This window comes from Sinocyclocheilus rhinocerous, unplaced genomic scaffold (assembly GCF_001515625.1).
Source record: "Sinocyclocheilus rhinocerous isolate Xijiao unplaced genomic scaffold, SAMN03320098_v1.1 scaffold541, whole genome shotgun sequence".
NCBI lineage: Eukaryota > Metazoa > Chordata > Actinopteri > Cypriniformes > Cyprinidae > Sinocyclocheilus > Sinocyclocheilus rhinocerous.
Window position 1 is genome coordinate 1,121,563 of NW_015658519.1, and position 13,080 is coordinate 1,134,642.

Genomic DNA, 13,080 nt, shown 5'->3' on the forward strand with positions numbered 1-13,080 from the left:
TGTTAGGTGTCCCGAATCCCGAGGCGCAAAATCAACGTAAATAAATTAGCCATTTGTTCCGCTTTAAATTCAAAGTAAAATATTGTAGCGAATACACTTTATTTAATTTTCAAAATTATGTTTTATTTGTTATTTTATAATATTGTTTAAATCATCCTGCGGGCCGGATTGGACACCTCTGTGGGCCGTGTTCGGCCCGCGGGCCGTATGTTTGACACCCCTGATGTATATTGTTCTAAGAATGTTTTCTTAACATTCCCATTAGTCTATGAAATAGTAATTTCTGTAAGTTTTGTCAAAATGTTTTTCAAAATATGCTTTTTTAATGTTGTAAGAACCTTTCTTTGGAACATTCTGGAAAACACTGGCAGAATGATAATTACCATTAACTTAGGCTTCCATGAATGTTGCAGATAGAGAATTAGAGAGCTAAAATGCATGACTTCAACCTCAATTAATAGTTTTTTTGTGCTCTTTTTTTTATAGTCTCGATGCGAGATGGAAAAAAGAATGGCTGCTCCCCGTGCATGCCCTCCTACGTTCTGTCCAGATTCAAATGGTGAGATGGTTTTTCAGAAAAAAAAATCTTACACTGAATATTTCTTATATTTTATAAGGTACTTGAATACAAACATTCTGAATTTTTGTTTGTTTAACACAATGACTGTAACTCCTGCATAAAGTTAATCAAGCAGATCAACAGTTTCGACTATATTGTTTTTTTTTTAAAGACAACAGACGTTTGCAAAGTATGCTCCAGCAGTCGGAGGAAATGCTAAAGCTGGTTAAAGCGAACTTTACTCAGACGGTGGCTAATGTGAGAACTGAACTGGACAACTCCAACAAAGACAAGGATGGGTATCACTTGGAAACTATTAGACTAAGGCGAGACAAGGCTTTCCTTGAAGATGAGCTCGCCTTGTACCAAAAGAAGTGTAAAGAGGATTTTGTCACTTCTTTACGAGGAATCCCCGACGTCACCAAAGAATTCCTCAAACGAATCGATGACCTCTTCTCAAAACATATTTCTTTCCAGCTAACGTGTGATAAACAAAAAAATCAGCTTGAAGACATTCGGGAAAACTGTAGCAGTCTTTCAAGAGAAGTCGAGAACAAGCTCCAGTCATATCTGGACATAGTGGGGAACCAGTTCACAAAAATTAATGGGGAAAATGCCAAATATGTGATAGACAACATACGCCTGAAAGAGGACGCTACGTGGTGCAATCAGAATCGCAGTGCCATGATTCGCGAGAGTCGCAGAACTCTTGAGCAACTTCAGCTCAAGAATGACCAAGACAGTGAAAAACTTCTGCTGGAGAACAGAAAACTAAAAGATGATAACAAACTAAAAGGCGAACTCATCTCTTTGAGAGAAAAAGAAATTAAAACACTCACAAACACCGTTGAGAATCTCAATACTTCACTTGTCAACTGTAAGGTGAGGTTAATATGGTCCTTTTATACATATTATATATGTATTTATTTAAATATTACAAACAATTATGTATGCAATTGTAAATTAAATGTGTTTGTAATGAACTTGAATTACTTTCTCTTTTTTTCAGCCGCCAATGCGAACTAACCCATTCATGCCAAACCCCTTCGGTCTGCCAAACATACCAAATACTGGTGGGACCGGTATGAGTTCAACAGGTCTGAGCAAACCAAACTTGCCATGGACCGGGGCCGGCTCCACTGGATCAGCATTTCCCAGTCCTAATGGTGTAGGATCAAGCACAAGATGGGGCAGCACAGGAACAGGTGTGACAGGGTCATTAAATACAGCTGTAGGGGGGACAGGGACCCTTTCAGGTGGACTGGGCAGCACAGGATTAGGTGGGCCAGGATCAACTAGAACAGGTCTAGCCCAGACAGGGACAAGTAGTTTGGGTGGAGTAGGACCAGGGTTGACAGGATTTGGCAGTGCTGGATCAAGTGGAGTAGGGATGGGAAAACCAGCGGTAGGAGGTGCAGGTGTTGGCTCACTCGGGTCTAACACACCTGGATTTGGAGCAACTCTTGCGGGAACAAGAACACCAACGGGTGGGACTGACGTAAGCCAAGGTATACCAAGCAGAAGTGGTATTACTCTGCACTTTTTAATCTGATTTTATTGACTTTTTTGTGTCTATTTTTATAATGCCTAACCTTTTATGTTTGATTTACAGCACAGATCAATCTTCATTTAAAGGAGCTGCATCGTTATTCACTCCCAAATTGAGGGAGTGAACAAAGTCCTGGCAAAAATCCCAGCCAGAACTGTCTAGAACGGTTTGAAAATAGAAAACCTAAATGTACTGACCCTGCAAATCTGTGATGTGAATACTAATTATTAACATGAATATTAATTACATTTTGTGGGATGAAGTTGATAATGTCTTTTGTGCATTAAATTCATTTATGCTTGTATATATCTTATAAAATATATATACAGTGGGTACGGAAAGTATTCAGACCCCCTTAAATTTTTCACTCTTTGTTATATTGCAGCCATTTGCTAAAATCATTTAAGTTAATTTTTTTTCCTCATTAATGTACACACAGCACCCCATATTGACAGACAGACACAGAATTCAGACAAAAGCAAAGAAACAGGGCGCCAATTAATATATAGAGGCGTCACAGAAGGAGCCTGCTATCCAGCTTAAAGGATATCCTTTGTTTGACATACATGATTTTTCCACTTAAGACAGTAAGATCTCCGGTTCTCAAAGAGGGTAGACAGGTTTTGGTGGCTCTGACGTCTGGGACGTTGACACCAACGTCTTTGAACTATCTTTGTAAAGACACAGAAACATATACAGAAAACAATGCAATTATTGTTTGTGGATGTGGAGTGTTTAGTGCCAGTGTCTCTGAACTTTATATAAACTAGCTGATGTTGGGGTCTTTTAAAAATAAGCATGGCGTTCTGCATATCGAGGTAAATATCCCTTCTCCACCCTCCATCAGGAAACACATAAGTGCTTATTATTATTACGTCCTTCCGACTTAGGTCACAGAACTCATCAACTTTTGTCTCTAGAAGCTAACATTCTTTGTTCCCCAAAGCACTAATTGCATTTCCTATTTGCTTGGCCCCTCTATTCCCACCATTCTGGTAAAGTCATTAAAGGCCAAAACCTTCTCTTGTTGACCTCTACACATCGTCTCTTGAGATTATATAATTTTTCTGGAAGATGAAAACAGCAAGTGCTATTTAAAATGTGTTATTTATTTAATTAAAACATATCTTTAAACTACATGGAACTTTTCAATAACACTGTACAGTACTGCCAATTAATGCAATAGTCAGGTGTAGGTACTGTATATATGTAAATGCGTACAGCTGTGAGAAAATACATTCTCTTTCAAATACATTCAAGTCATTTTTGTGAGTAATTCAAATTATTAACCTTTAAAATGACTGATGATAATTTTATCTGGATCTGATTCATGCTGATATGATATAGACATAAAGATTATAAATGCATACAAAATGCTAATGGAAAAAATAATACAAAATTATTATTATTATTAGAATTATACACACACAGGACTGGTGTGTCTAAGATTACAAATTAAATGCAGCATCAGTCTATTTTCATTTTATATTTAAAATTGAATTTCAGTGAGCTTAAAATTTATTAGGGGTCCAAGCATTGAAGCTTCTGAAACCCTATTGTATTTCTACTATTTTTTCTGGCCTAAATGTGTCTGCGTGCATGCGTGTGAGTTGTCGCAGAGATCTCAGATTGGTGGTGTATTCAAGCGCTCCAACACACATGTCAGACACCAGGTGGTGCTAATCATAAGTACATTTCTGCATTTTAGTTCATAACTCTGGAAGGGCTATAATAGCGAGTCAAACCCTACAAGAAAAACCTACTTTTTTAAAACTCCTCCTTGTGAAGACATAAGCCAATTAAACACTCTGGCATTATCCATTTTGACTAAATGGCCTGTATCTGCTCAGTGCAATGTCCAAAGTTAACAAAACATATATTTCTTTGCTTTTGTGCATATGTGTGATTCCACAGAGATCATTATTGTAAAGTAAATGACCATGTATGTATATAAATAATATAATTTTTGACAGTCTAATCCTAAAGCAAAGTTTCTCTAGTAATGACATTTTGATCCAACTTCTGCATGTAAAAATGCATTTTTAATGAATTTTCAACAACATTTATAAATAATGTCACGATTGCTGAATTAGGAGTTTATGACTATATATGAACCAGCATTGTTAGGTATTAATTAATAGTCATTATCAATAGCCATTTAGTTATAAATTTAATGAATCTTCAGTACAATAAGTTTAAACTTGAGTGCAAATGACTTTATGAGACATGCACCTAATAAATAAGAAAGTGGTTGTTATTTAAATATTATCAGGGGTCCTGCCTTCACTGATTGCTGATGTAGACTGACAATGTAATTATCAGTCAGTGTTATAATTATAGGCCTACGTGCTTGTCAAGCTGAACAGCCGTCCGTAAACCAATTATAATTTAGTCTTTAGGTTCTAAGTGACAGTGACTGTTTGAAAGTCATTCCATGAAATGGGTGCCTCTTCTATTTTTAAAAGGTAATTTTTAGAGTGAATTTTATACATTTATAAGATTTTAAATATTTTATTAGAAAAAAAAAGATTAGCGAATGTAGGTTACTTTCATCTCATGCTAAATTTAAAAAGGTTAATGTTTTTAAATACAGAGGTAACAGGGTGACAGTTTTATAGTTAATTTTGTGCTTTCATTAAATGCTGATATTTTTACAGCATTTTATTTTTCATCACATTTTCAATAATCAGTTTAGTGACCAAAAGCTGGGTTAACGATTTAAGATCGCCCCCTACTGACAAAAGTTGATTTACAGTAGCCTACAATATAAAGTGATAAAGTGACATTAGGTCCTTGATGTTCTTTCTAGTTTTTTTTTTTTTAATTATGCAACACAATTTAATTAAATGAATTCATGATGGTAACTGGGCTGATGCATAAACTGGGAACACGTGTTTATAAAATATTAGCCTATATCCACTATAATCTAAAAACATGTATCGACGTGGAAAAAAAACACATGAGAGCAAACATGGGGTCAGAAAGACATCTAAACTGAGAAAGAAGAATAAAAATGAAATATAACATACTTTTAATCGATTTTTATTGATGTGTAGCTAAAAGAGTCAGCTTTATGCTGTTGGTTATTTTTTTTACACCAGTGGTTCTCAATTCCAGTCCTGGGGGGGCCCTGCTCTGCACATTTTGCATGTCTCCCTAACACACCCGATTGAGATCATCAGCTTGTTAGGAGAGAGATCCATGAACTGAACTTACGAGCTGATGATCTCAATCAGGTGTGTTAAATATCGGACTGGGAGACATGCAAAATGTGCAGAGCAGGGGGCCCCCATGACCGGAATTGATAAGGGACACCAAACAACCCATTTCATGGAATGATCCTTAAAGAAGTGATCAATATCGGCTGCAATACAGCTCAAAGTACAAAACAACCTCAGTAAGACGATATGTTCAGTAATTACATGTTCAGATCGCCACCAAATCCAGTCTTTGCTCTCACCTGTACTGAATTTCCACCTCTTTGTACGCGAGATCTTTGCGCATTCACTCTCATTGGCTCGTTTCAGTACATCTATGAATAATGCACCTCACGTTGCGTAATTTTCCAGTCAAGATGAGACAGATGGCGCATACAACAACTTAGCCTACAGGCAAACAAAACAGACAAATACAGCGAAATAATAGAGCTACGCGGCCGAACGTAGTGTACGAATGCATGGAAGCTGAAAACTGCTCTTCTAAAATGATGAGGAAATCCGCTGAGTGTTGACAGCGCCATGGATGATCGATGTCAGCATGTGATTGAGGATTTATTCAGTGGTCAATGGACTCTCTGCACCTGTTTGCATCTGGAAAAGGCTCTGGCCGCTGGGGAAGCCTTGCTGGACCTGACCGTGCAGTTTCAGCACCAGTACCGACGACGGCAACAGCACAGCTGACGTTTTCATAAGGCAGAGCAAAGCGAAGATCTCACACGATGTCTTCGGCGGTGTTAGGTGAGTGACACTCAGACAGCCGTCATACAGACGCTCGCATGTTGTTATCTAGCTGTCGTAGGTGAGTTCAACCCCAAAATATGCGTGTTTATATATCGCTGTGTATTTTCTCTCTAGTGTATGACAAGATTGATAGCTATTGGGGGCAGAATACAATACAAAAGCTTGATATCTGAAGGTCTAATATTTGTCTAGTAAACATTATTTGCCTGTTCGTTATCGTCTGTTGACATTGTGTGTAAGTGTTAAATGGTATATGTATAGGCTCGTCACCTGTATGTGGTGGACCCATAAGCACATACACAAAACATTTCCTACCTATTGATGAAAATATCTGTAATTGTGCTCATTCAGATCATTACCATTATGTCTTTCAAACATTTGTACTTTAATTACCCCATATATTTCCTGAGGCAGAATCATTCTCCACCATATGTGCATTGATCCTGCTTGTTATGCCACAAATCCTCCCTATATGTTTGAATGCAGTCACTCAGCCATAATTGTTAAATAACACCAGAGCTACTCAGCAGCTGAAATGCATATTCATAATGTCACACTGTTTAATGTAATTGTATGATATTTTGCCATAAATGGGGCTGAACATTTGTGATGAGCTACTATTTTATCTAGTTCTTCTTTCTGTCCTAATCTGTTTTATATATGAAAGCTCTTGCAATCAGGTAATATCTCAGACTCTCACTTTTGCATGTGTGTTTTTTCAATTCTTCAAAAACTCATGAAATTTAATTTTGTATAGGCTGCCAAAGTGAACTTCACTTATCATTTTCTTCACACTTCATGTAACCGTCACTAAAAAAGAGCACAGTGGTCAGAAAATTGATAACATCTTATTATTACGTCCTTCCGACTTAGGTCACAGAACTCATCAACTTTTGTCTCTAGAAGCTAACATTCTTTGTTCCCCAAAGCACTAATTGCATTTCCTATTTGCTTGGCCCCTCTATTCCCACCATTCTGGTAAAGTCATTAAAGGCCAAAACCTTCTCTTGTTGACCTCTACACATCGTCTCTTGAGATTATATAATTTTTCTGGAAGATGAAAACAGCAAGTGCTATTTAAAATGTGTTATTTATTTAATTAAAACATATCTTTAAACTACATGGAACTTTTCAATAACACTGTACAGTACTGCCAATTAATGCAATAGTCAGGTGTAGGTACTGTATATATGTAAATGCGTACAGCTGTGAGAAAATACATTCTCTTTCAAATACATTCAAGTCATTTTTGTGAGTAATTCAAATTATTAACCTTTAAAATGACTGATGATAATTTTATCTGGATCTGATTCATGCTGATATGATATAGACATAAAGATTATAAATGCATACAAAATGCTAATGGAAAAAATAATACAAAATTATTATTATTATTAGAATTATACACACACAGGACTGGTGTGTCTAAGATTACAAATTAAATGCAGCATCAGTCTATTTTCATTTTATATTTAAAATTGAATTTCAGTGAGCTTAAAATTTATTAGGGGTCCAAGCATTGAAGCTTCTGAAACCCTATTGTATTTCTACTATTTTTTCTGGCCTAAATGTGTCTGCGTGCATGCGTGTGAGTTGTCGCAGAGATCTCAGATTGGTGGTGTATTCAAGCGCTCCAACACACATGTCAGACACCAGGTGGTGCTAATCATAAGTACATTTCTGCATTTTAGTTCATAACTCTGGAAGGGCTATAATAGCGAGTCAAACCCTACAAGAAAAACCTACTTTTTTAAAACTCCTCCTTGTGAAGACATAAGCCAATTAAACACTCTGGCATTATCCATTTTGACTAAATGGCCTGTATCTGCTCAGTGCAATGTCCAAAGTTAACAAAACATATATTTCTTTGCTTTTGTGCATATGTGTGATTCCACAGAGATCATTATTGTAAAGTAAATGACCATGTATGTATATAAATAATATAATTTTTGACAGTCTAATCCTAAAGCAAAGTTTCTCTAGTAATGACATTTTGATCCAACTTCTGCATGTAAAAATGCATTTTTAATGAATTTTCAACAACATTTATAAATAATGTCACGATTGCTGAATTAGGAGTTTATGACTATATATGAACCAGCATTGTTAGGTATTAATTAATAGTCATTATCAATAGCCATTTAGTTATAAATTTAATGAATCTTCAGTACAATAAGTTTAAACTTGAGTGCAAATGACTTTATGAGACATGCACCTAATAAATAAGAAAGTGGTTGTTATTTAAATATTATCAGGGGTCCTGCCTTCACTGATTGCTGATGTAGACTGACAATGTAATTATCAGTCAGTGTTATAATTATAGGCCTACGTGCTTGTCAAGCTGAACAGCCGTCCGTAAACCAATTATAATTTAGTCTTTAGGTTCTAAGTGACAGTGACTGTTTGAAAGTCATTCCATGAAATGGGTGCCTCTTCTATTTTTAAAAGGTAATTTTTAGAGTGAATTTTATACATTTATAAGATTTTAAATATTTTATTAGAAAAAAAAAGATTAGCGAATGTAGGTTACTTTCATCTCATGCTAAATTTAAAAAGGTTAATGTTTTTAAATACAGAGGTAACAGGGTGACAGTTTTATAGTTAATTTTGTGCTTTCATTAAATGCTGATATTTTTACAGCATTTTATTTTTCATCACATTTTCAATAATCAGTTTAGTGACCAAAAGCTGGGTTAACGATTTAAGATCGCCCCCTACTGACAAAAGTTGATTTACAGTAGCCTACAATATAAAGTGATAAAGTGACATTAGGTCCTTGATGTTCTTTCTAGTTTTTTTTTTTTTAATTATGCAACACAATTTAATTAAATGAATTCATGATGGTAACTGGGCTGATGCATAAACTGGGAACACGTGTTTATAAAATATTAGCCTATATCCACTATAATCTAAAAACATGTATCGACGTGGAAAAAAAACACATGAGAGCAAACATGGGGTCAGAAAGACATCTAAACTGAGAAAGAAGAATAAAAATGAAATATAACATACTTTTAATCGATTTTTATTGATGTGTAGCTAAAAGAGTCAGCTTTATGCTGTTGGTTATTTTTTTTACACCAGTGGTTCTCAATTCCAGTCCTGGGGGGGCCCTGCTCTGCACATTTTGCATGTCTCCCTAACACACCCGATTGAGATCATCAGCTTGTTAGGAGAGAGATCCATGAACTGAACTTACGAGCTGATGATCTCAATCAGGTGTGTTAAATATCGGACTGGGAGACATGCAAAATGTGCAGAGCAGGGGGCCCCCATGACCGGAATTGATAAGGGACACCAAACAACCCATTTCATGGAATGATCCTTAAAGAAGTGATCAATATCGGCTGCAATACAGCTCAAAGTACAAAACAACCTCAGTAAGACGATATGTTCAGTAATTACATGTTCAGATCGCCACCAAATCCAGTCTTTGCTCTCACCTGTACTGAATTTCCACCTCTTTGTACGCGAGATCTTTGCGCATTCACTCTCATTGGCTCGTTTCAGTACATCTATGAATAATGCACCTCACGTTGCGTAATTTTCCAGTCAAGATGAGACAGATGGCGCATACAACAACTTAGCCTACAGGCAAACAAAACAGACAAATACAGCGAAATAATAGAGCTACGCGGCCGAACGTAGTGTACGAATGCATGGAAGCTGAAAACTGCTCTTCTAAAATGATGAGGAAATCCGCTGAGTGTTGACAGCGCCATGGATGATCGATGTCAGCATGTGATTGAGGATTTATTCAGTGGTCAATGGACTCTCTGCACCTGTTTGCATCTGGAAAAGGCTCTGGCCGCTGGGGAAGCCTTGCTGGACCTGACCGTGCAGTTTCAGCACCAGTACCGACGACGGCAACAGCACAGCTGACGTTTTCATAAGGCAGAGCAAAGCGAAGATCTCACACGATGTCTTCGGCGGTGTTAGGTGAGTGACACTCAGACAGCCGTCATACAGACGCTCGCATGTTGTTATCTAGCTGTCGTAGGTGAGTTCAACCCCAAAATATGCGTGTTTATATATCGCTGTGTATTTTCTCTCTAGTGTATGACAAGATTGATAGCTATTGGGGGCAGAATACAATACAAAAGCTTGATATCTGAAGGTCTAATATTTGTCTAGTAAACATTATTTGCCTGTTCGTTATCGTCTGTTGACATTGTGTGTAAGTGTTAAATGGTATATGTATAGGCTCGTCACCTGTATGTGGTGGACCCATAAGCACATACACAAAACATTTCCTACCTATTGATGAAAATATCTGTAATTGTGCTCATTCAGATCATTACCATTATGTCTTTCAAACATTTGTACTTTAATTACCCCATATATTTCCTGAGGCAGAATCATTCTCCACCATATGTGCATTGATCCTGCTTGTTATGCCACAAATCCTCCCTATATGTTTGAATGCAGTCACTCAGCCATAATTGTTAAATAACACCAGAGCTACTCAGCAGCTGAAATGCATATTCATAATGTCACACTGTTTAATGTAATTGTATGATATTTTGCCATAAATGGGGCTGAACATTTGTGATGAGCTACTATTTTATCTAGTTCTTCTTTCTGTCCTAATCTGTTTTATATATGAAAGCTCTTGCAATCAGGTAATATCTCAGACTCTCACTTTTGCATGTGTGTTTTTTCAATTCTTCAAAAACTCATGAAATTTAATTTTGTATAGGCTGCCAAAGTGAACTTCACTTATCATTTTCTTCACACTTCATGTAACCGTCACTAAAAAAGAGCACAGTGGTCAGAAAATTGATAACATCTCTCACACAATGACTCTGTTTCCTCCCAAAAAAAATGCTTAAACTTAGAATGAGCGGCGCTTCCATGACAAGAAAGCTGTGTTTAATGTATTGGTTATGGTAAACGAAACAGCAACTTGACTGAATTTGCCACATTAGCAATAGCCCTCCTATCCCATTAAAGCAACACTTTCCACAAAAACCATATTTCTGGGCGTAATGGTGAGCTTAAAGGATTTGGGTAAGTGTAAAAACAGGCCTGGTTTCTGTGGACAACAACTCTGTTGACATGTCTGTTTGGTTTGACCTTAATAGGATGACAGCTCAAATTGGAAAGCCGATTGGGTTGTAATGACGTTTTAATGGACATATAGAGTAACTATACGATAAGTCACTCAAGCCCTTGATGGAATTAATTCAATTTTTGGGTTCTTTTTGTAAACAGAAACACACACAATATTCACCTTATTTTTCAACACGGAAGTAAGTAAGCTGTTTTCTGTGAATGTTCCAGATTTTCAGTTCATTAGCTACTGTAGGGAAATAACGAAAAGAATAACAAAGTGCAGTAAATGGTAAAACTGTTTGTGCTACAAACCAGTGTGTTTATAATTAATACATTAATGCAATATGGTAAGAAACACCAGTTTGCAATATCAAGCAGCAAAAAGAGCTGTTTTTACAGCCAAAAAACATGGAAGTGGATGACCCCGGAAATGCTATTTATGTATGCATCATTAAGGGCCTGATTGACTTTTTTTGGTATAGTTAATAATATATATACAACCATTAAAACATCTGCACACACATCACAAACATAATGATTACTATAACTATAACATTACAAGAATAACTACTTTTTTGTTTCACTTGCAAACAGAGAAATTGCTCAGAGGTCGTCTCTTTCATGCCAGACAGTACCTCATGAAGCATAAAACTACGATCACAATGGCACCCACTGAAAACTGTGATGTTCTTGTGACATTCCCAGGTGTGTAGGTTATGTCTTTCAGTTTTGCTCGTTTGCACTAATACAGTTATTGATTAATGTAGATGTTTTTTGTCAGCTTCATAATATCACAAATGTTATATATGTAACATTTGCTACCTTACAGTATGAATGTAATTGTACATTTGGTACATATAGCATCTTTTTACATCTATTTACAAAATATTTAAAAATAAAGTGTGATAATAGAATGTGAATTTCTTTGATCTACTGATGGACATATTTCAGCATGTTATCGTCTTTTCCACAGACACCACAGATGACCATACACTGTTATGGTTACTTAACCAAATCCGGTTGGGAATTCCACAAGTCAGAATCCAGATCCGGCAGCATAAATACACGCACACCTATGCATTCTTCATTACCTCAGCCTTTGAGAAGTAAGACACAGTAGAAAACCTGCTCGACTCATCTCATCTCAGTTATTGTGTTGTATTTTTCCATATAAATTGTCTGAAACGTTTGACAGATGGTCACTGGGTCCTACATAAATACAGCATTAGATTGATTGTTGTTTTTTGTCTGAAGCTTGTTGCGTGGAGCTGAACAGATGGGGATGCAAAAGGCAGTGAAGCCACGCTACGGAGGCGGCACTCGCAGGTTTTCATGTGAGGAGGATGACATCTATGAAAACATCGAGAGTGAGCTGTGTTTCTTCACATCACAGGTCTGCCATTAATCTCTAATTTCTTGTCTTCTCATATGAAATCATTAGATGTCAAAACAATCTAGTGGCATTACGTAATTAGTTTGTTTTGGCAAACTGGTGGCTAATTTGCATGAATTTGTACAATCTCAATCATACATTTTTGCACAATCTGTTTATACCCCACTGATGTTTAATTTAAAGGTTTAAAGGGGTCATATGATGCGATTTCAATTTTTCCTTTCTCTTTGGAGTGTTACAAGCTCTTGGTGCATAAAGAAGATCTGTAAAGTTGCAAAGACTAAAGTCTCAAATCCAAAGAGATATTCTTTATAAAAGTTAAGAGTCAGCCACGCCTACCTAAAACGGCCCGTTTTAACACGCCCCCACATACCTACGTCACTATTTGGGTGGCGTTATGCAACTCTTCCCACATCTTCACGCAAAGAAAGAAGGCGTAACTTTTATTCTCGCTGTAGTATTGTTGCCACCGCCGCCATGTCGTGAAGGCGCTGTGTGCTTCGTTGTGAAAGCGAAACTACTTTGTTTGGTCTTCCAAAAGAGGACACGACTACAAATCAGTGGT

At 36.7% G+C, this 13,080-nt stretch overlaps 2 protein-coding genes across 2 annotated transcripts in view; both read left to right on the forward strand.

Annotated features, from left to right (window-relative positions):
- The window catches only part of LOC107722517 (plasmalemma vesicle-associated protein-like), a 4,130-nt gene extending 1,740 nt beyond the window's left edge, over nt 1–2,390 (forward strand). Inside the window, exons 2-5 of the mRNA XM_016530880.1 lie at nt 487–559; nt 732–1,441; nt 1,569–2,067; nt 2,172–2,390. Of these exons, the coding sequence (XP_016386366.1) occupies nt 487–559; nt 732–1,441; nt 1,569–2,067; nt 2,172–2,224 (1,335 nt within the window). The 3' untranslated portion in view covers nt 2,225–2,390. The remainder of the gene's footprint in view (nt 1–486; nt 560–731; nt 1,442–1,568; nt 2,068–2,171) is intronic.
- A 7,107-nt stretch (nt 2,391–9,497) lies between these two features.
- Nucleotides 9,498–13,080, forward strand: part of LOC107722556 (anoctamin-8-like) — a 17,551-nt gene continuing 13,968 nt past the window's right edge. Inside the window, exons 1-4 of the mRNA XM_016530951.1 lie at nt 9,498–10,006; nt 11,717–11,827; nt 12,096–12,228; nt 12,377–12,515. Of these exons, the coding sequence (XP_016386437.1) occupies nt 9,988–10,006; nt 11,717–11,827; nt 12,096–12,228; nt 12,377–12,515 (402 nt within the window). The 5' untranslated portion in view covers nt 9,498–9,987. The remainder of the gene's footprint in view (nt 10,007–11,716; nt 11,828–12,095; nt 12,229–12,376; nt 12,516–13,080) is intronic.